This window comes from Nicotiana sylvestris, chromosome 8 (genome assembly GCF_000393655.2).
Source record: "Nicotiana sylvestris chromosome 8, ASM39365v2, whole genome shotgun sequence".
NCBI classification, from domain to species: domain Eukaryota; kingdom Viridiplantae; phylum Streptophyta; class Magnoliopsida; order Solanales; family Solanaceae; genus Nicotiana; species Nicotiana sylvestris.
The window spans coordinates 27,700,302-27,724,791 of NC_091064.1; the positions used below are offsets into that span (position 1 = coordinate 27,700,302).

General features: G+C 41.0%; 1 protein-coding gene across 1 annotated transcript; it reads right to left on the reverse strand.

Annotated features, from left to right (window-relative positions):
* Positions 1-2,431: 2,431 nt before the first annotated feature.
* On the reverse strand, positions 2,432-3,142 carry LOC138874823 (uncharacterized). Its single transcript, XM_070153609.1, has 3 exons — positions 2,780-3,142; positions 2,576-2,665; positions 2,432-2,476 (listed from the first exon to the last, which is right to left on the reverse strand). The coding sequence occupies exons 1-3, from the start codon at positions 3,140-3,142 to the stop codon at positions 2,432-2,434; spliced, it is 498 nt and encodes a 165-aa protein (XP_070009710.1).
* Positions 3,143-24,490: the final 21,348 nt, after the last annotated feature.

Consider the following 24,490-nt stretch of genomic DNA (forward strand, 5'->3'; position numbering starts at 1 on the left):
TAAAACTTAAATTGTACTCCCTTGTTCTCCAGGCGGGCACCTGACTGCTACGCTTGAAAGTATTCCATGCTCTCCAGGCGGGTTCCTAACTTTAACTTGAAATGCATTCCCTGCCCTCCATGCGGGCTCCTAACTGCTACATTTGAAAGTATTCCCTGCTCTCCAGACGGGCTCCTGACTTCAACATAGACAAAACAAAGAATTTGAAAGCTAAACTTAAATTGTACTCCCTTGTTCTCCATGCGAGCTCTTGATTGCTACGATTGAAAGTTTTCTCTGCTCTCCAGGCGGGTTCATGACTTCAACTTGAAATGTATTCTCTACTCTCCAGGCGGGCTCCTGACTTCAAAATAGATAAAACAAAAAAAAAATTTCTGCCCCAGTTTGGTGGCTGGGCACAGATGTAAATGTTAAACTGAATCCTATTACCCAATATTACTAACGATTTGAAAGCTAAGTCCCATTATGCAGGGGTGTCCTGACAACTCTTAACTAAACGATAATTTTAAATGTAAATATATCTTCTACAGGTGTGACTTCTGCTAAATCTTGCTATCTAAGAGAATCTTTAAACTACTCCCCATTATCCAGGAGAGTCCTGAAAATCAAAATTCAAGTTTTATCTTAAGAGTGAAAACTTTGATAGCTGAATTATACTACCCTACAACAGAACTTACGCTAAATGTTATTATCTAATCGAAATCTTAAAGCTAAGTTCCATTATTCAGGAGGGTCCTGGAAACTCTTAATTGAATCCTATCTCGAACATGCAAACTTCTAAGCCAACTTATATCCCCTTGGGATACATTTATGCTAGATTTTGCTATTTCTGAACTTTAAACTAGGTCCCACTTTCCAGGAGGGCCCTAAAAGCTTATGGTCAAACCTGTTTTGATGCTTTCTCTTTCTCCTACGGAGAGTTTCTCCGAAACAAACGAATTTTCTGCCCCTGTTCCAATCAAAGAAAATTTGGTCAGTTTAAAGTGGCGGTTATCCGATGGCATTCTTGTTGGAGATCTTTCCACTACATTCTTTTGTTCTGAATTACTTTCCCGAACTGGCCTTGAACCGCTTTGACTTTCCGACTGGCTTTCAAATCCCATGGCCTTTGACGAACCGAGTGTTCTATACCCGTGTTGTTGTTTCACACCTCTGACCCCTTTATCTGAACCTTTGCATCTCCCATGACATTGCTAAAACATTCCACCGATGAAATTTCCGGTGATTCCTTGTACCCCACCTTACATCATGTTGTCTTTAGTATGCTCTGACCACATTGTGATTTGCAATTTTAGGAGTTGGTAGTGAGGTTTGAAACTCCTTTCCACTTACTTGGAACAAGACTGACATTAAAACCTCTTAGACAAATAAACCCAAAAGAAAATGAAATGCAATGACTTTGCGGGTTAAGGATAAGAAGAATCCAAAGCTAGATGACTGCTACAAAGGGAAAAAGAAAAAGAAACTTATCTGAGTAGAACAACTGGTACCAATGATCATGACATGCATTTTAGATTAATTGGCCCAATATGTCCAACCAACCAACTTTCAGTTGCCGTACTTTGTCGTCTCAGAATTTCCATGACCTGATTACTTTACCCAAACCTTGACCTTGTTCATCTTGCTGTGCCTTGAAACAGTTTTCCACCAACAAGCCTTTCTCACTTGTTGACTTTTCAACTCACTTTCGCCTCAAGGTGCCCGTGAGGGTTTTCACCAACAAGACTCTCTCATTTTAATTCTCTCAACTCTCATCGCCTTACGGTGCCTGTGAAGGTTTTCACCAATAAGACTTTCTCATTTTATTTTTCCTGCTTGAACCAGAGTGTTGCCCTTGACATGAATTACTTTTACCTGCTCGACTTGGAATTTCTCAAAGACTGATCAGGAGGTCTTTCTTTGGACCGTAATGTGGGTTTTTGGACAGGGTTAGAAAGAAAGGGTATAAAAGGCTCAAAACAATTCAAATGGGTTAAAGTTACAACTTTCGGAATCAGGTTTCTCAAAACAACCGCAACTTATGCCCCGGTTTCTTGCTTGGGGCTTTTGGATTTTTGTTTGATGAGACCGAACCGTGAGGCTACCTACGTATCCTTAAAAGGAATCAGGTCGAACGTAGTTCATGTCATAGAAATTACTTTGTTGTTGTGATTTTCTTTTCTCTTTCTTCTCTCTCTTTTTCCTTTTGCTTTTTCTCTTTTTCCTTTTTATTGTTTTTATTCTTCTTTTCTCTTTTCCTCTTTCTTTTCTTCTTTTTTTTTCTTTTTTTTCCTTTTTTCATTCTTTTCTTTCTCTTTCCTTTCTTTCTTTTTTTCTTTTCTTCCTTTTCTTATCTTTCACGCTTGTGTTTCTGATATTCACTACTAATTCCGAAAGAGGGGTAAGAAAGAAAATAAATAAAGCTCAAAAGGGGCGACGATGGATAAAGGGTTTAGATAGCAGAACAAAATGCCTTCGTCATTTCAATCTTCAAAATCTGCCAAATACAAACAAGTACAATCCAACAAAGAAATAATACATAGTATCTCTTGATTGCATCGGAATAGATAGCCATTTTCACACATTTCCCTTATACATCTGTCAAATATAACGCGCAATTGGACAACACTCTAGTTACGACAAATGGCCTCTGCCAGTTTGGGGCGAACTTTCCTTTTGCTTCAGCCTGATGAGGCAAGATACGTCTCAACACTAACTGACCCACTTTGAACTTCCGTGGATGTACCTTTTCGTTATATGTTCTCGCCATTCTCTATTGGTACAATTGGTCGTGACATACTGCTGCCAATCTCTTTTCATCAATCAGACTTAATTGCTCTAAGCGGGTTTTGACCCATTCCACGTCATCAATTTTTGCCTCAGTGACAATCCGAAGGGATGAGATTTCAATTTCTGCGGGTATTACTGCCTTCGTGCCATACACAAACAAATAAGGAGTGGCCCTTACTGAAGTGCGAACAGTAGTGCGATAACCCAACAATGCGAAAGGTAACTTCTCACGCCATTGTCTCGACCCTTCCACCATTTTCCGCAGTATCTTCTTTATGTTCTTATTGGCTGCCTCGACTGCTCCATTCACTTTAGGGAGATATGGGGTGGAATTGCGATGTATAATCTTAAACTGCTGACATGTCTCTGTCATCAGATGACTTTTGAGATTAGCGCCATTGTCCATGATGATTACCTTCGGAATCCCAAACCGACAGATGATATTTGAATGCACAAAATCGACCACTGCTTTCTTGGTCACAGATTTGAAAGTTTTCGCTTCAACCCACTTGGTAAAATAATCAGTGGCTACCAAGATAAACCTTTGTCCGTTTGATGATGCTGGCTCGATTGGCCCAATAACATCCATGCCCCAAGCAACAAAGGGCCATGGTGCAGACATGGTATGCAGTTCAGATGGTGGGGAATGAATCAAATCTCCGTGCACCTGGCACTGATGACACTTGCGCACAAAACTGATACAATCTCGCTCCATAGTGAGCCAGTAATAACCTGTTCGGAGAATCTTTTTTGCCAGAACGTACCCACTGATATGCGGTCCACAAACACCGGAGTGTACCTCAGTCATGATAACTATGGCCTGTCTGGCATTTATACATCTTAGCAATCTAAGATCCGGAGTTCTTTTGTATAACACCCCTCCACTGAAGAAAAATCCGCTTGCCAATCGTCAAATTGTTCTTTTCTGCTCACCTATGGCCTGTGCCGGATATACCCCCATCCGGAGGTATTCTTTGATATCATGGAACCATGGCTCCCATCAAGTTCTTCTTCTACCATATTACAGTAAGCATACTAATCACGGACCTGAATCTGCAAAGGGTCCATATAAGCTTTATCTGGATGATGTAACATTGATTATGGATCCTCGGGATATGCCTGAATTCTATTGACTGAAACCGTTGGCAAAGATCATGCAAACATTGTCTGTATGGTATGAGTTTCAAATCCCGTGTTTCCCATTCTCCCTAAATTTGGTGCACCAGGAGGTCCGAGTCACCCAAGACAAAAACTTCCTGGACACCCATATCCACAGCTAACCTCAAACCCAGAATACATGCCTCGTACTCAGCCATGTTGTTGGTACAGTAAAAACGAATCTAAGCCGTAACAGGGTAGTGCTGCTCTATTTTAGAAATAAGTACTGCTCTTATCCCCACACCCTTCATGTTTGCGGCCCCATCAAAGAAAAGTTTCTATCCAGGCTTCTCGACTTGTTCCAACTCATCAATGTGCATCACCTCTTTATCAGGGAAATAAGTTTTCAAAGGTTCATAATCTTCATCAACCGGGTTCTCGGCCAAATGGTCCGTCAAGGCCCGTGCTTTCATTTTAGTTTGAGTCACGTAGACAATGTCAAACTCTGTGAGCAGGATCTGCCACGTTGCAAGCCTCCTTATGGGCATAGGCTTCTGAAAGATATACTTCAATGGATCCAAGCGAGATATGAGGTAGGTAGTATAAGATGACAAATAATGTTCAGCTTCTGTGCCACCCAGGTTAGGGCACAACATGTCCTCTCAAGCTGAGTGTACTTAACCTCGTACGATGTGAACTTCTTGCTAAGGTAATAAATGACCTGCTCCTTCCTACCAGTGATGTCATGTTGTCCCAATACATAGCCGAATGAATTGTCCAAAACTGTCAAATATAGGATCAAAGGTCGCCCTGGTTCTGGCGGGACCAATACGGGTGGATTTGACAAATACCCCTTTATCTTATCAAACGCCTCCTGACATTCATCTGTCCACTTGACTGCGACGTCTTTCTTTAATAGTTTGAAGATTGGCTCACAAGTTGACGTGAGCTGAGCGATAAACCTGCTGATATAATTCAATCTCCCCAACAAACTTATCACCTCGGTCTTGTTTCTCGGAGGTGGCAATTCCTGGATGCCCCTTGATTTTCGATAGATCCAGTTCAATGCCCCGGCGGCTGACTACGAAACCCCAACAACTTTCCAGACGACACCCCAAAAGCGCACTTTGCAGGATTAAGCTTGAGATTTTACTTGCGAAGCCTTTAGAAGAACTTCTTTAGATCCCTGACATGGTCAGACTGCTTTATAGACTTCACGATCACATCATCCACGTACACATCGATTTCCTGGTGTATCATATCATGGAATATTGTTGTCATTTCCCTCATGTAGGTCGCCCCAGCATTCTTCAAGCCAAATGGCATGACCCGATAGCAGTACGTTCCCCACGGCATGATGGATGTCGTCTTTTCTGCGTCTTCCTCGTCTATTAAGATCTGATGATAACTCGCGTAACAATCCACAAAAGAACCAATCTCATGTTTGGCGCAATTATCAATCAAGATATGGATGTTCGACAATGGGAAATTGTCTTTTGGACTTGCCTTGTTGAGATCCTGATAGTCAACACACATCCTGGTCTTGCCATCCTTCTTTGGTACAGGCACAACATTGGCTAACCAGGTGGGATACCGGGTGACCCGAATGACCTTGGCATCAAACTGCTTGGTGACCTCTTCCTTGATCTTTACACTCATATCTATTTTGAACTTTCTCAGCTTCTGTTTGACAGGAGGGAATGCCGGGTCAGTAGGCAACTTGTGAACCACTAAATCAGTGCTTAGGCCCGGCATGTCGTCATAGGACCATGCAAAAACATCTTTGTATTCGAACAGTGCTTTAATTATCTCTTCCCTAAGTTAGTTTCCAGATGGACACTTATTTTAGTTTCACGGACATTATCTTGGTCCCCTAGATTAACTGCTTCTGTATCATTCAAGTTAGGTTTGGGCTTTTCCTCGAAATGACTTAGTTTCTTACTAATTTATTCATAGACCTCATCATCGTCAAATTCCAACCCGTCAACACACTCAATTTCTTGTATTATTATCTCAGAGTTAGATTGACTTTTAAAACTGGGCCGAAGATTCCTCATGCATTTCATCTCATTGATATCAGCGTAAAAAGAACTGTACAAAAGAAGAAAACAAAAATAAAATTAGAAGAAATGAAGGCAAAGGAACAATTGCATTTCATTGAATTTAAAGATAACTGGGTTTTAACACATCCAACTGGATGGAACATAATATCTGAATTAAAGACCCTGGAATAATCCAAAAAACTAAAGAAAATCAAAACCCACTACCAAGACTCCCTCCGAATAGGAAGAAGAGTAGCTTCCCAATTGTTGACTTTTGCGCGTGGTCCCATGAATTGCACATCTCCCTTGCTGGACCCTTCTCCAGCCTCAACCATGTTGACCTCGGCGAATAACCTTTCGTACCCCTTCTCCAAGTCTCCATCAGCACCAATCACTGATCCAGGAACCTTTGACAATAGTTGCTTTCTGATACCCGGCCTGACGAATGATCTGGACAGACGCGGGATTGGCTTTGGCAATGCCCATGCTTTCTATTTCATTTTTCTAGCTCTTCTCACGTCTGCGATTGTGGGCTTGAACCCCAGACCAAAAATATCCAGATTCTTTGGAAGAGAAACTGGCTGCACAATACCTTGCAGAGATGCACCCAAACCCTTGCCCGATACGAAACCATTTTTCAACATTTGAACGGCTACCATGACTGATGCAGTAGCTACCTTTGGAGTTGGAACGCACTTCCCTTCTAGAATTTTCTCTACCGATACTGTGTCGAAAACCTGATAAACCCATGGCCCCTTGTCATCTTCAACCTCTATGAGCGGAACAATGGCATCATTGGGCACACACAAATTATCCTCGCCGTGTATGACAATTTCCTGTCGATCCCATTCAAACTTGACAATTTGATGCAGAGTAGACAGGACCGCTTTGGCAGCATGAATCCAAGGTCGTCCCAACAGCAGATTGTACGAAATAGCCACATCTAGCACCTGGAATTCCATAGTAAATTCAACTGGCCCTATTGTGAGCTCAAGCACTATGTCCCCGACTGAATCTTTCCCTCCACCGTCGAGTCCCCGAACGCAAATATTGTTCTTGTGAATTCTTTCATCCTCCACTTGCATATTGTACAATGTGGAGAGAGGACAGATGTTCGCGCTAGACCCGTTGTCAACCAGTACCCGAGTAACCACGGAATCTTCGCATTTCACCGTCACATAGAGGGATCTATTATGCTCGGTACCCTCCACGGACAACTCATCATCAGAAAAAGTGACTCGGTTTACCTCAAATATCTTGTTAGCTATTTTTTCCAAGTGGTTTAAAGATATTTTGTCAGGAACGTGGGCCTCGTTCATGATCTTCATCAAAGCCCGACGGTGCTCGTCTGAATGGATTAATAATGACAAGAGCGAGATCTGAGCTAGTGTCTTCCTTAACTGCTCCACAATGGAATAGTCTTGCACTTTCATCTTTCTCAGAAATTCTTCTGCTTCATCCTCAGTCACCGCTTTCTTCATCAACACTGGATTATCTTTTGATGTCTTAGCTTTTCTCAACTCTTAGGGGGCAAAGCATCTCCCCGATCGAGTCAAACCATAGGTCTCACACACTTCTTCTATAACCTCTTTCCCCTTGTAAGTCACTGTCACTCATTCATAATTCCATGGGACTGCCTTACTGTTAAGTATCGGTAATTGAGTTACCAGTTTAATAACGACAGGATGTGTGGGGGTGCGCTTCACAATTACCATAGGCTTGTTCGTCACTCCTGGCACAACCACTTTTGCTTTTTCATGTTTTCCTGCAACGTCACTTGAGGACCCCTTCCTGACCTCCACAGATGGTTCATTATTTGCCCTGTTCATCTTGATCACAAACTTCTCACTTGTTGACTTTTCAAATGGCCTAGCTTCACTAGCCCGAATCATCATGACGGTTTGTGAAGGCTTCTTAAGCTCCCCTCCCTTATGCACTATCTCAATCATATTTGTTTCATGATGGTCTAGCAAGGGATTCTAATTGATATTGTGTGCCTCCGGAGATTGGGCCTCAATCCGATTGGTGTCAATGAGTTCTTGAATGGCTATTTTTAATTTCTAGCATTTCTCCGTGTCATGTCCCGGGGCCCCTGAACAATACTCACAACTCACCGAGCGGTCAAGATTTCTGGGAGGAGGATTCAGCAATTTATCCTCGATCGGATTCAACATACCCGACTGTCTCAGTCTATGGAATAGACTAGCATATGATCCTCCCAATAGAGTGAAAGTCTTTTGCTTCTGCAACCTCTCATTCTTAAAGGCTTGGTTGGGTCGAAAACCCATTCCAGGAGGATTTATGTGGGCTTTTGGGGGTGGGTAGTTATTTTGTGGAGCTTGTTATGGGTTTTGTGGAGCTAGCGCATGCCATTGTGAGTGAGCGGGCGGATGGGTATAAGTTTGTGTATGATGGACAGAAAAATGGGGATCTGGCGGTGGGTAATAGTGTTGTGGTGGATTATATGGAGTGTGGGGGTAAGTTTGGAGATAGGGTCACGGCTGGTTGTAGTAACGGGGAAGGTTCCTGGATCCAACCCTAGCTCCCGACTCAATTGTCGCAACATCCTCCTTCTTCTTCTTCCCGAGCACGCCCCATATACCGTTTTGAATGGCCTGAGTGGTTGCCTTGATTGCTGAATAACTCATGATCTTTTTGGACCTGAGTCCCTCTTCAACCATGCCTCCCATTTTCATGACTTCATTAAAGAACTTACCTACTACTAACACCAAGTGACCGAAATAAGTGGGTTCCAAAGCCTGCAAGAAATAATCAACCATCTCGCTTTCTTTCATCGGAGGGTCAACCCTCGCTGCTTGCTCTCTCCAACGGAATCCATATTCCCTGAAGCTCTCACCGGGCTTCTTCTCAAGCTTTGTCAACGACAGATGATCTGGGATAATTTCGAGGTTGTACTAAAAATGGCAGGCGAAGGCTTGGGACAAGTCGTCCCATGTGTACCGTCTATTGTGATCTTGTCTGGTGTACCATTCTAAGGCCAATCCACTTAAACTTTAGCTGAAATATGCCATCAGCAATTCATCTCTTCCACCCGCTCCTCTCATTTTGCTACAAAATCCTCTTAAGTGTGCTACTTGGTCATCATGCCCATCGTACAAATCAAACTTGGGCATTTTGAACCCTGCTTGCAACTGAATATCTGGGAACAGACATAAATTCTTATAGGCCACACTCACTTGACCTCCCAGCCCCCTCATATCTCGGAATGATTGCTCTAAGCTTTTGACCTTTCTGATCGTCTCTTCATGCTCGGGATTTTGGGCGGTTTCTCGGTCTCTGCCAGGATATCAAGATGAAGGGTGTAAGGATATGGTTCTGGAACTTTGAAGGTGGGTTCAGGGAGATAGTACTGGTTGTCGTAAGTTTCGAATAGGGGTTCACTGGAAGATCGGTGTAATGTAGCAGGTGGAAGTGCCACAAAAACAGGTGTAATTGGTGGGGGAGGGTATGAGACTTGTTTGGGTTGTGGAGCTTGAGAAGTATGGGAAGTGGCGCCATGGCATTGTTGGTAGAGGGGAAAGGCTGGTTGTAGTAACGGGGAAGGTTCCTGGATCCAACCCTAGTGTTGTAGTAATAGTGTTGTGGTGGATTATATGGAGTGTGGGGGTAAGTTTGGAGATAGGGTCACGGCTGGTTGTAGTAACGGGGAAGGTTCCTGGATCCAACCCTAGCTCCCGACTCAATTGTCGCAACATCCTCCTTCTTCTTCTTCCCGAGCACGCCCCATGTACCTTTTTGAATGGCCTGAGTGGTTGCCTTGATTGCTGAATAACTCATGATCTTTTTGGACCTGAGTCCCTCTTCAACCATGCCTCCCATTTTCATGACTTCATTAAAGAACTTACCTACTACTAACACCAAGTGACCGAAATAAGTGGGTTCCAAAGCCTGCAAGAAATAATCAACCATCTCGCTTTCTTTCATCGGAGGGTCAAACCTCGCTGCTTGCTCTCTCCAACGGAATCCATATTCCCTGAAGCTCTCACCGGGCTTCTTCTCAAGCTTTGTCAACGACAGATGATCTGGGATAATTTCGAGGTTGTACTAAAAATGGCAGGCGAAGGCTTGGGACAAGTCGTCCCATGTGTACCGTCTATTGTGATCTTGTCTGGTGTACCATTCTAAGTCCAATCCACTTAAACTTTAGCTGAAATATGCCATCAGCAATTCATCTCTTCCACCCGCTCCTCTCATTTTGCTACAAAATCCTCTTAAGTGTGCTACTTGGTCATCATGCCCATCGTACAAATCAAACTTGGGCATTTTGAACCCTGCTTGCAACTGAATATCTGGGAACAGACATAAATTCTTATAGGCCACACTCACTTGACCTCCCAGCCCCCTCATATCTCGGAATGATTGCTCTAAGCTTTTGACCTTTCTGATCGTCTCTTCATGCTCGGGATTTTGGGCGGTTTCTCGGTCTCTGCCAGGATATCAAGATGAAGGGTGTAAGGATATGGTTCTGGAACTTTGAAGGTGGGTTCAGGGAGATAGTACTGGTTGTCGTAAGTTTCGAATAGGGGTTCACTGGAAGATCAGTGTAATGTAGCAGGTGGAAGTGCCACAAAAACAGGTGTAATTGGTGGGGGAGGGTATGAGACTTGTTTGGGTTGTGGAGCTTGAGAAGTATGGGAAGTGGCGCCATGGCATTGTTGGTAGAGGGGAAAGGGTGGAGATGAGTTCACAGTGGGAGGCTCCGGAGGTTGGGCTGATGGTAGGATATAAGTAGGGTTGGCGGGATAAACTGGTGGTGGATGCCCCTTCGCCCAGGCTTGGTACATTTCAGCCATCTACTGCTTCAGCTTATACATTTCTTCCCTCATCGCATTAACGTCCATTTATTCCACCTCTTTCGATAGGTCGACAATACTTGTTTCCGGTTCCTGGTTGGCCATATTCAGCCTGTCTTTCGATTGGGTATTGTATGAGTGAGTTGCCAGAATGCCGATCAACTAACCACCTGCCTGGACTTAATACATCAACAACAACCTTGTTAGTGATTAGGCTTTAACAGATTGGTAATCGCACATTGGGCATGAATGCACCTAAACAGTTAACCGTCTCTATTATGTATTTGATCGGTTGCATGCGTCATTCCGGACTTTTCTTACTTTTGATTGCAAACCTCCCCCTTTTCTTTCTTTTTCTTTTCCTTCCTTTCATTCTCTCTTTGTTTTTATTCTGTCTTGATTTTTATTTTCTCTCTTTTCTTTCTTGTTTTTCCGCCCTTTCTTTCTCTCTTTTATTTGGTTATGGTCGAATTTTATGGAGATTGCATACGTATCATGACCCCGCATGAATCAGACCAAGCGTAGTTCTTGTGGATAAGTGCGAAATAAAACATTTTTGGGATTTTCAGTTATCATAAAAAAAACAAATGCTTCCATTACAAAACTCAAAACTAACAAATTCCAAAAGATGAAATACAGACTCCAAAAATAGACATCATATTCCAACAGAAGAAAATACAGACTCGAAAATAATTTGACGGACTCTAGTAGAAAGAAAAACTCAACATGACTGACAGACGGTTAACAAAAGGGAAATGCAGACTCAAGAGAAAAAAATCATGAATACATCAATGCTCCTGGTGCCCGCGGGACATCATTCGGTCTCGCCGTCGGCCTATATGCAAGCTCCCTTTAAAGTCGATCCAAGTCGTTCATTATCTGTTTAACAAATGTCATTACTGCTGCAAAGAAGGTAGTGCGGGTCATATCCTCACAAATCTGGCACTTCATAACGATGTAGTCGGCAATACTTCTAATTCTCTCTCTTATGGCGCCCTTTTCGTGTAACAAACGCCCAATCTGCTGGGCCCTGGCTTCCAAAGTTTGCTCAGCCGCATGATTTTGCTCCTGAAGTTGTTGCAAATCTATTTCTAATTGCGCCAATGTTGTATAGCAATGTTCCCTTTCAACTTTGAAGTGTTTTGCCTGTTTGATCAATTTGTTTTCCGTGGCGATGACCCTTTTCTTTAACCCTGCGACCTCATCGTCGTACCTTTCTCTCAATTGCTTAACCAGGCATACTCGTTCATCTGCGTTTTTAGCCAATTGCTTTCTAGCCTTGGCTAGTTCACTTTCTGCTTTGTTCAAATCAAAACTATAGTCATTTACTTTCTACCTCAGGTTAGCTATGAGTTTTTCATCTCTGTCGCTACTTTCATTTTCTGAATTTGAGCTCGAAGGGCCTCATTTTCTTTGGATAGCTTTTTCTTTTCTCCTTCATCCGCCGTGACTTGCAGGCTATTATCGAATTGAAGTTCTCTGACTTGCTTTTCCAATTTGCTTATGGTAGCACTATACTCGTTTTCTTTGGTCAGTCAGTCCCATTGCACTTGTGCTCCATCGGTGAATTGTTGGACATGGGGTCTCTTTGCGGGCATGTCAGGTTCATATTGGACTCGGGATCTTTTACCATACCAAGCAGTGTAACTAGGCTCCACCTCGCCTTTGGATAGGTCTCGTACTTGAGTATTAGGCCCTAAGAATCTTCACTAATGCCAAATCCGGCGCACTTTCTCTTTTGGGAAGGCAGCTTTTGGATCTAACTCAATGACTTGCTGGCACAAATCTTCATCGTGTGGGATGGTCTGGTATCGGCCCAACTGATATAAGACTCTGTGCGGAGCATAAGGATGGATACTCCGAATACCCATCAACAGCAAGAAACACACCTCAGCCGACATATAGATTATTTCGTTGACCGTGAGCCACCCGAATGTCCATTCGATCTTATTTGCGGTCAAGGATCTCAAATGAGCATTCCATGCTTCCGTACTATCCGGAAGCTCATAACCCTCTATTCGCTTTTCATGTTTTTCAATGCACTCAAGGCCAGTCATACCGCAATTCAAGTAGCCGGGACAGTGGCAAAGGTGTTCCTCCATCCATATTTGTAACAGCATATTGCACCCTTCAAAGAATTTCGCTCCTTATCGACAGAGAGTGAGAGCTCGGTAAATTTCTGCCAAGATCAGCGACACTATAGCCCTATTTGCCTTTTTCATCATAAAGTCGGCTATCCCTACTAGCCCTGTCTCTATGTTCCCGTCTTTTCTGGGGCAAACCAAGATACCCAGGAACGCCACTATGAAAGCTAATCCTCTTCGAGCTTCCCATTTGTCTTGATTTCCAGTGTGAGTAAGATCGGTATATGGCATTTCGAAGCCACGGGGATTCCCGTAACGGCGATACAGAAAGTAGAAGGTACAAAATCCTTTGGCCAGATTTCCGTCTCGGGTGTCCCGACTGATGCTTAACAAGTCCAAAAATTTGTGGGGGGTCACTGTTCTTGGTGCTACCGGGTATTGACTTCCGAGATTCCCTTCGAAACCAGCATTGCCTGCTATCTCTTCTAGCATCGGAGTTATCTCGAAATCCGCAAAATGTAACACATTATGTGCTGGGTCCCAAAATGGTATCAAAGCCTCAATCACGTCTATTCTGGGCTTGACCTTCAAAAGCCCAATAAGACCGCCCAATGCTTTTGTCACAACTTTCCTGCTGTCGCCCTCCAAATCATGCCACCACATATGTAGCTCTAAAGGGATCTCTTCATGGACTGAGAAAGGTTCAGTTTGATTTGTGCTCATCTTGCATATTTATTAAGGTGATTTTAATTAAAAGAAAACCATGACTCGTTTTGACTTAAGAGAAATGACCATTTTTCAAAATTAAAACATCCGACCTTACCAACACGGCCTTTCAGCACTTTAAAAACGAAGATTTTAAGGCTGTGTCAGCTAACCAGCCAAAACCTTTAAAAGTGACAAAAAGTGGTTGTTCTTGCAAAAACAGCCTTCCGGTGCCCTTTTAGGGACATTCGGCTATTTCTGACAATAATGGAATCACCCTAATTATTTTCAAATTTAAGTAAAATTTTGTTGTTTTGGCTGCTTTCGCAAAAAGGAAGTTGGACCCGATAGGGGTTACCTACGTATCTCACACCCTGTGAGAATCAAATTGGCGTAGTTCGGGTAAATAAAGCAAACTAATTTTTTTTGAAAACAAGACTGTTTTATTTCATTTCATTGGAAAACAAAACTATTTTCAAAACACAACCTTTTGCTTTTCCTCTTTTTTTGTTTTTATTTTCTCCAAAAATTCGGCAGAGTTTCGACACTATTTGGACATTGGTTTTATTCAGAAGAGGCGATTAACTCTCTTTAGCCCTCATACTGCTATTTCTCTTTCCTCAACTTTTCCCAATATTCATAAGCCGGTCAGCATGCAAGTCCGAATAAATGCACAAGTAGCAAGTAGGATGCATCAGGATGGTCTTTTGTTTCGGGTGCACCTGTCCTAGACAGACCCAACCCCTGTGTTGCGCCTCCAAAGCTAAAATGCACATTATGCAAACAAATGTTCCTACTAGGGATCCGGCGTGAGGTCTTGTTATACTAGGTTCAAAACCTGGGTTTATTGTTCTAGACATGGCTTATCTGAGCGGACAGCTCGAGTCGAGGAGGGTAGCATACCGGGAATACTGCAGCTTCACCGGCTTTGCAACTTGTCCGAACCTCGTTCTAAATTTGGAATATGATTCTAACAGAAAAGAAGTCACAGGAAGTGCACACTTCTTCATGATTTAGAAGACTCAGAGAAAAGAGGTATTTCACAACAGTTTATATACAATTCACGGAATATCAAAGCGGTAAAAGCAATCAATCAGCACATTAGGCCTAAATCATGTAACAAAATCAGATAATGGATAAAGCCAATCATAACATTTATTCTAAGCTCGAATTCTTGAACCCTGAACTAGAGATTCTAGGTTCAATCCCCAACAGAGTCGCCAGAGCTGTCACACCTCCTTTGCACTACACCCCGCAAAGGGTATAAATACAAGGAAGTTTTTCAAATTAAAGGACGATCGAAACGAGATCGTTTATTTATTAGAAATCAGAGTCACCACTTGGGATGATTTATGGTGTCCCAAGTCACCGGTTGGATCCCGAATCGAGGAAAATATGACTCTGTTTAACAGTCCGCGAACTAGAAATATGAATAAGGAATTATGTTAACCCGGGAGAAGGTATTAGGCATTCCCGAGTTGCGTGGTTCTAGCACGGTCGCTCAACTGTTATAATTAGCCTAATATCTGATTTTAAAACATTCTGAACCTACGTGCATTTTAATTTAAAACTGCTTTTATTTATTTTAGAGAAAATTTAACGTCGTCTAAAACATGTCTTTGGACCGCGCCACATGAAATGCACCCGCAATCCGAAACACATTTTATTCAATTCTATCACGATTTAGAATTGGGTCACATGAAATGCACACCCGAGTTTAGGAAAGTAATATTATTAAAATAACGCGCTTAAAGCAACTACGCGTTTTTAACTTTACGAGGGCCGTAGAAAATTCGCTAAATGGCACGCCTCGAATTATAAGGATTAAAATATCAACTAAGCGAGGGCCATGCATTTTAATATTTTATTTGGCACGACCCCTCAATTCCAATTTTAAAAAAGGAATTCAAACTAAACTTTGGAGGACCATAAGCCATTTGTGTTATCTAGTATGGCTCACTTCCACGAATTAAAGAACTTAATTATCTAAAACACTAAGAGAGTTATGATTGTACTATGGCCCAAATTAGCTAAAAAATACCTTTTAAAAGAAGGGGGCTGATTATTTAAAGACCTTGCCTGGGCCTAGCTTAAAGCCCAATGTTCATGAGTCAACAAACCATTAGATATCCGTCAGTTGAAAGTACATGGGACTCGTAATTAAACTAACATTTCATTTTGTGAATCACTGATTATTTAAATAAGTTAACTAAAACTGAATTTCTAAATCTCTAACGTGATTTGGGCTTGAGTCTGCCTTAGACTCATATGGCCTCTTTATTTGAAAAATGAGCATTGGCCTAGTAGAGCCCAGATCTTTGTAGCTTGACATCAATGAGTGCAAGACTCTATATCGAGTCTTCAATAACGCATAATAACAGGTCAAAATGGCTTGCAACAATACCCCAAATGATCATTACCTTTTTGGGAAAGAGAAACTGAACATTGAACAAGAATAAAAATTGACACCTTGATTTCAATTAAGATAAATCAATAGCTTATCGCATGAAGTTTGAACCCTGACTGTGAGCTTGCCAACGCCCATGAAAACCTTACATATCTTAGTAAATTTGGTAACTTGTCAAACCTTAACTCATTGTTTGAATCGTAGTTCTTCAAGAACACAAATGCTTCACTTGAATTATAAAAGGCATTGTGATAAAGACTGTGATGCAAGACTCAGATTCTAAAAAAAACTAAACTAAACCTGAAATCAATTTAAACTAGATCTAAAGAAGAATGAAGAAGCAAATCCAGAACACAAATTAAAGGGAAATATAAATGAAACCAGATTCATTTGATTGACAACATGAATAAATGAGTTGATAAGAGTATGGCTTATAGCTAGTCCAATAAATCTCATACAGCCATACCCCATTCAACCCAAAATCATTACAGTACACACTATATAAAATCACAAACGAGTGCAAAGGCTAAGCTGTTGATTCAGTCGGACAAGCTACTTTCTCTCAAACTTCATGACATTTCCCAATCAATTAAAATAACAAAGTTCCTAACTCAAAACAGAACTGAATCGATTAATCCATAACAACAAGCTGATAAAATAAACATAATACTCCAATTAGGATTTCAATCAGCCTTTCGAACCAAATGCTTTCAATCAACCCAAGACTAAAGGGAACAACCAAACAAACTAACCTATCGAATTCAAACGAAACTAAAGAACCTAATGACTAACCATTAATCCTAACTTAAAAGAAACACATGAAGTGATGACTTTGAGAACACAGAAGAAAAAGAAGAAAAGTAGAAAAAGATGAGAAAAATGGAATAGAAAAAATACTAGAGATACCTGTCAAGCCAGGCGAACACAATCTTGATCTAGTCTTCAAAGAAACCTTGATTTTTTGGCAGAGGTAGACATTAATCATGTGTTCTCGCCTGAAAACACACGGCTAATGTCGATCTCAACCTCAAATCTTTAGTAACCTCGCCAATCAACTCCTTTCGGGATTTCAGGTTAAACTTCGATCTGAAATTCGAGAGACTCCAGGATGATTCGAAGGCGAATAGTTAGGGATTTGGAATGAGGGGGACTTGGTGGTCATGGGGTGTAATTTTGGTGGCGAACGGAGGTGGCGCCTCCACCCTAAATCGGTGGTGTCTGAAGGCGGCTACTAGGGTTTCGCCTTTGTCTCTGAGAGATGAAAGGTTGGGGAGATGAGACCGGGGGGGGGGTGCAAGGCATTTGGACACTTTTATAGGTGTGACCCAATTAGTTCAGGACCGTCGAATGAAGCAAGATGAAGGGCCAAGATTTGTTAAGGAAAACTGAACTTGAAACGACGTCGTTCCACTCCCTTACGACATCGTTTCAACGACCTGGGTGATGGGCTACTTGGACCGGGTAAGACAAAGAACTTTGGGCCGGGTATTGGGTAATTTTGTTTGGGCAAGTGACAATTAAATGGGTTTTAGCCCAGATCTGGATCTTCTCATTTCTTTTTTTTTCTTTTTCAATTTCACAATTCTTTTCTTTTTCCAAAATTAAAATAAATCCTAAATTAATTAATAATAATTTTTAAACTAAACTAACCTACCCAATTAGATTAATCACTAATCATGGTATTTACAATAATTAATTAAATCCTAAATTTAAAGAAAAATTACACAATTCAAAATTCAAAAGTAAAAATGCAAAATGAATTATTTTTTATGATTTTCATTTTTTATAAAACAAACTAATTTACTAATTAATCTAAGAAATCTAAAATTAAATCCTCAATGCAGATGGAACATATTTTTTTGTATTTTTCACGAATTAAAAATAAACGTGCACAGACAAATGCAAATAATTAGTAGAAAATGCCACGAAATCCAACAAAATTGCAAATGCTGAGAGAAATTATTTTGTTTTGATTTTGTTGGAGTAATTCATGTAGTGCAAAAATCACGTGCTCACATGTGTTATTGACTTTGGAGGTTCTTGGGACCAGTTCTTGTCGTTAGCAGAGTTTACCTACAACAACAACTACCAGTCGAGCATTCAGATGGCTCCCTATGAGGCATTATATGGTAGGCGGTGTCGGTCACCGGTTGGGTGGTTTGAGCCGGGAGAGTCTCGGTTGTTGGGTACAGATTTAGTTCAGGATGCCTTGGACATGGTTAAGATCATTCAGGATAGGCTTCATACAGCTCAGTCCAGGCAAAAGAGTTATGCAGACCGTAAGGTTCATGATGTGGCATTCATGGTCGGAGAGCGGGTGTTGCTCCGGGGGTCGCCCATGAAGGGCGTGATGAGATTTGGGAAGAAGGGCAAGCTAAATTATAGGTTTATTGGTCCTTTTGAGATTCTTGATTGAGTGGGAGAGGTGGCTTACAGACTTGTGTTGCCGCCGAGTTTATCAGCTATGCACCTAGTGTTTCATGTGTCTGTGATTTGGAAGTATTACACCGATCCATCCCACGTGTTAGACTTTAGCATTGTCCAGTTGGACAAGAATCTGACGTATAAGGAGGAGCCGGTGGCCATTCTGGACCGACATGTTCGTCAGTTGAGATCAAAAAGTTCTCTCATATTTGTGTTCAGTGGAGAGGTTAGCCTGCCGAGGCAGCTACCTGGGAGTCCGAGTCCAATATCCGGAGCCGATATCCCCATCTTTTCCTCGACTCAGGTACTTTTTTTCTATGTCCATTCGAGGACGAACAATTATTTTAGAGGTGGAGGATGTGATGACCCAAAAGGTCATCACTTGATTTACAAGTCAATTTTGTGTTACTAGGCCTTAAAAACCTCATTTTATCACACCTCAATTTGTGTGCACGGTCCGGGCATATATCCGAAACGCTTTTATGTGAAAATATGATAAAAATGCTAATTTTGCCTTTAAAATTGAATTTAAGATCACTTTGGTCAACATTTTAGGTAAATGGACCAGGACCCATAATTTGACGGTCCCATAGGGTCCGTAGAAAAATATGGGACTTGGGCGTATGCCCGAAATTGAATTCCGAGGTCCCAAGCCCGAGAAATGAATTTTTGAAGAAAATTGTTTAACTGAAATTTTAAGAGTTTTTGGAAATTTAAATGTGTTTGAATTTGATGGTATTGGGCGCGTATTTTGCTTTCGGAGCCTGGTATAGGTCTTATATGGTATTTAAGTTGAGCCTGTAAATTTTGGTAAGAAACGGACTTCATATGACGTGAATCGGACCCTCGATTGTGAAAATTTGAACTTAAGAGTTATTGAGATTTTTCTTTGATTTTGATGCTAAACTCGTAGATCGAGGCGTTATTTTGGCGGTTTGATCGCACGATTAAGTCAGTATGATATTTTTAAGGTTGTGTGCATGTTTAGTTTGGAGCCCCGAGGGCTCGGATGAGTTTCAGATAGGCCACGGGATGTTTTTAAATTTAGAAAAGTTGCAGATTTTGCTGTTTCTAGTGTCTGATGAACTATGCATCGCGATCGCGTAGTAACTCTCGCGATCGCGAAAGGGAAATTGGGACTGGGGTGGATTTGTTCTACGCGAACGCGTAACCTGGATCACAAACGCGGAGCACTGGGGGCTACTCTACATGAACGCGACATGTGGCACGAGAACGCATATAGTAAATTGGGGGTAGGCTGGGAAGTTGTCATTTCTTCTACGAGAATGCGTACGCCGGTCTGCGAACGCGAAGGTCAGGGGGGCTTACTCTTCGCGAACGCGTAGGACAACTAGCGATCGCATAAGTCGTCAACTGGAAGCTATTCGCGAATGCGGCAGGCCCATCGCGGACGCGATGAAGGCCTGCCTAGTCTTTTTAATTAGTAGCAAAATCGGGCAGAACCCATTTTCTTCATATTTTCGAGCTACCAAGACCTAGAGGTGATTTTCTTCACACAAATTCCTCCTCAAAGCATGGCTTATCAATTCTAAACTTTACTCTTTCAATTACCCGATGTTTTTCATCACTTTTTAATCAAAAATCAAGAATTTTCATGGTAGAAATTAGGAATTTGGTAGAGTAGGGCTTTTTGAATAATTGAAATTTAGACCTCGTTTTGGGGTCGAATTTTGAAACCAATTGAATATTTGGGCTCGTGGGTGAGTGGGTGATCGAGTTTTGGTCCGAACCTCGAGTTTTGACCAAGCGTGCCTGAGATTGATTTTTGACGTTTTGGAAAAAATGATATAAAAAACTTATAATTTAGCATTGGGGTTGAATTCTTTAGCATTTATTGATGTTGTTAAATTAATTTGGATTAGATACAAGTAAATTGGAAGCGAATTCTAAAGAAAAAACGGTGTTTGAGGCTTGAGTTGGTCGTGAAAGTGCGAGGTAAGTGTTTGGTCTAACCGTAGCTTGAGGGAATAAGTATTGTGCCTTATTTGCTATATGCTAGTGTAGTGTACGACATATAGGTGTAGTGACGAGTATCTATACGTTAGTGTCAAGCATGCCCGTGAGTCCTAAATTGTGATCGTTGTGTTTCTTAATAAGTACTACAAATGCCTAAATTTTTGATTATCCATGTTGAGCAAGACTTATGATTATCTTCTTGGTATTTGTTTATTTTTTAGCATTGGTTCCGGTTGAGGTTCATTTGTAAAGTTAATTGTTGGTACAAGTTTGGTTATAGATGATTCCTTTGCTGGGATATATTTAATTCTTATTATTGATTCCCTTGCCAGGATGTTGTTGTTGCTATTGTTTGGGTGAGGAAAGGGAGATAAAACACAAAGAGTGATGCCGTGCACATTCATACTTATGCATTTGGTGAGGAAAGAGTGATAAAACATGAAGGGTGATGTCGTGCACATTTACATTGATACTTATGCATATGGTGAGGAAGAGAGATAAATCACGAAGGGTGATGTCGTGCACATTTTTTTACTATTCACATGGTGATGAAGAGAGATAAAGCACGAAGGGTGATGCCGTGCACATTTTCATTATTGATTGCATTGGTGATGCTTGAGAGTAAAAGCACGAAGGGTGATGTCGTGCACTTATTGCCTGTTTGTTATGATTTCTTGCTGTTATTGGTTCAAGTGCCTTAGTTGTCGTATTCCATTATTACTGTTATTCTTTATGTTGGTATTTCTCCCCATGGCATGTTACCCCTCCCCTGTTACTTTTGAATTACTTCTATTACAGTTATTCTACTAGATACTGTTAAATTGCAGGTTATTTGTTTGTTGTGTCCTAGCCTTGTCACTACTTCGCCGAGATTAGGCTCGACACTTACTCAGTACATGCGGTCGGTTGTACTGATACTACACTCTGCACTCTTTTGTGCAGATTCCAGTACTGGAGCATACAGACCTTAGCTAGGGGTTGCTGCCTTCAGTCCATCAAGAGACTCGAGGTAGTCTTGCAGGCGTCCGCAGGCCTTGGTGTCCCCTTCCTATCTAGTTTGTTTCTGTTCTTTTCTATTTCAGAGACAGACATGTACCTTCTTGTTCAGACCCTATTTGTAGTTTTCTTAGATAGTCCATGAGATTGTGACACCAGTTCTGGATGGTTTATGTTTATGGATTCGTATTGGTATTAGCTTAATTGTTAAATTTCGTTCTTGCGTATTATTATTTCTACTGTTTATAATATATTAACTTGCAATTGTTAAGAGATTAAAAAATGAAAAGGGTAAATTAATCAGAATAGTTGTCTTACCTAGATCTCACTAGTAGGCACCATCACGACTACTGAGGGTGGGGAAATTTGGGTTGTGACAATGGGAGAGTTTATGTACATGTCGAGAGTGATTATCTTATATGCCGAGCGGCATCTTAATTTCTTATTTAAAGTTACCTGTTAGTTGCTAGCTTTATGTTTTCATTTCATTTCTGCTAATGTTAGGCCTACCTAGTAATAAAGGCTAGGTGCCATAACGACGGTTCATGGAGGGAGAACTTGAGTCGTGACAACTGAATTGCCTCACTCAACTGTATTATGTTCAAAATATAATACTGTAACAACCTGGCCGGTCATTTTGAGTGTTGTAGCCCCGTTTCCCCATTTACTGCTTATTCTATGCTCAACTGTTGTTATGTGATGTTACACCCCATGTTTTCGTGCGTAAAAGTATGCCATAAATAAATTGATGGAAGCTCAGAAATAAGATGTTACATCCTGCATTTTCGTACGTTGAAGTTTCATCGTAAGTTAATCAACGTAAGCTCGGGAATGATATTATCTTGATATTATAAGTGTTATGCTATTTCAAATAAGTGATAAATAAATTTGTGAAGGTGAGAGGGTAAGCGAATCGAAGAAAATGAGTTTCGTAGAAGTTTGATATTTTGGGATAAAATGTGGTCTAAACTATAATACCCCGTATTTATGGACTAGTGCCATAAAAGGTACCACATGAGCATGATAGAAAGGTGTATAAGGTGTGTTAAAAGTGAGTAACATTTTAAGCAATTTGAGAGATTATGTAGATAATTGGATAGTTATTGGTTAGTGGAAGATTAACAATATAATCAAGAGATTATATTTGGATAAGATTAAGGGCTCCCAACGTGGCAGCCCATAAGGTTGGATAAAATAACCAAGTAATGACTCTTGGTTTTGGAAGATATGTGGCATTTTTAGAGATTTTTGGGTGGCCAAGTCATCATTGAAGTGGAGCCCACAACATGTACCTTTAAGACTTGATCTCTTACCTTATTAATAGTGATGCTAAGACTTGCTAATAGAATCTCTTACGGATGGAGTTCAAGCACAACAAATTTAAGAGATTTCTTACCTTATTAGGGTATAATTCTAGGTGTGCCAAGTGACAGATGAAGCTTCAATAAAATTTCACACGAAGTTATACTGTGTAATAGTGATGAGATTTGCAATTCTAAGAGAGCACAGTACAATCTTTCTCAAGAACATCATACGGATTTTTTTCTACTTCGATGTGTCGTTACGTGTTTTGTCGCAATTGACATGTATTAGAGGAAATGTCAAGAGAATCATCTCAGGTATGTTAAGGCTATCCCTTCTTTCCTTTTGGTATGATCTATACGATATAAACGAAACGGGCAAATGCACAACTTCCATAAATGACTCTATTCATAGAAGTGTTAGAAGGGCCAATGTTGAATTCCCATGTGTCTTATTATTATATCTTCTATTAACGGGTCTCATAAAAAAACATAAGTTGAAAAAAGGTTTACTTCATGATATTACTCAAAGGCATAATGGTCTTATGACATTTCGAAAGATTTTATTGACGTACTTCACATGCATTGTATTCATTTGTACATGTACATTGACCCATAACCAGTTGGCGTTATATACGTGTATATATATATTGGATATGGGAAAAGGTTACGGCGTTATATACGCACCACCACCTGATCAGCTGGTATACGTTGATGATTTTGCCCATAGTGGCCGAGATGATATGTTGGGATGCTCTTAGAGGCTTGATGATATTATGAATACATGTACCTATGCATGACATGACATTCATACGCATATGCATGACATTATAAGTATTTCATGATTTATAGAGTTATCCATACTTACAGGTTGAGTCATTTACTCTATGTTTTTATATACTTATTTATGTGCCTTACATACTCGGTACACTATTCGTACTGATGTCCTTTTGTTGGGAACGTTGCATTTATGCCTGCAGATATAGATAATCAGTTTGACGAGCCCTCATATTAGACGAGGTTAGTATTCAACGAAGGATCGGTAAGAATCCACCTCATTCGGAGTGCAACCGAGTCTATGAGTCATTGTATTAGAATTTTGCTACAGACTTATGGGTAGGCCGGTACCCTGTCCCATTTGATGTCAAATACTCTTAGAGACTTTGTAAACAAAGATTTATTTTGTACAGTATGTAAGAGGCCTTAATAGTTCATATGTATTCATGTTTATGAAAGATGGTTCATTGATACAGTTATTTCCCACTTATGCATTAGAAGTTGTGGCCATGTTGGCCCAATTACCAATGACAGTACGATATGAAAGATATGTTATATTGGTACTCGGTCGAGTAAGGCACCCGGTGCCCGTCGTGGCCCATCAATTTGGGTCGTGACAAAAGAGGTTCAGAGCAGTTCTATCCTAGGGAGTCTACAAGTCGTGTCTAGTAGAGTCTTGTTTTAGGTGTGTTGTGCACTACACTTATAAGCAGGAGGTTACAAGGCATTTAGGACTATAATCTTTCTTCTTACTCTAGATCATGTGGTAGAGCTCAGTTGTAAGAACTCAAACTCTTAAACTTCTACTTTATTCATAATACGATGATGCCTACATATTGAAAGACAGTTGGTAATGGATCGAATGCGGGTGTGGAAGAGTTGAGTCAGAGGAACGCGATTTTGCATCATGCTTATGATGAGTAAATGTAAGGTCTCCGGGAGATCATGTGTGTACTAAGACATGTGAGCTTCTGGGAAAAGAGCCTTAAATCAAGAATATCTACCCATGTGGTGAAAAGAAAATAGAGATTCAGAAGGTGGATACAGGCTTCAACAAGTAAAAGAAGCAAGGTGAAGAAGGGTACGAGGTGCCCAA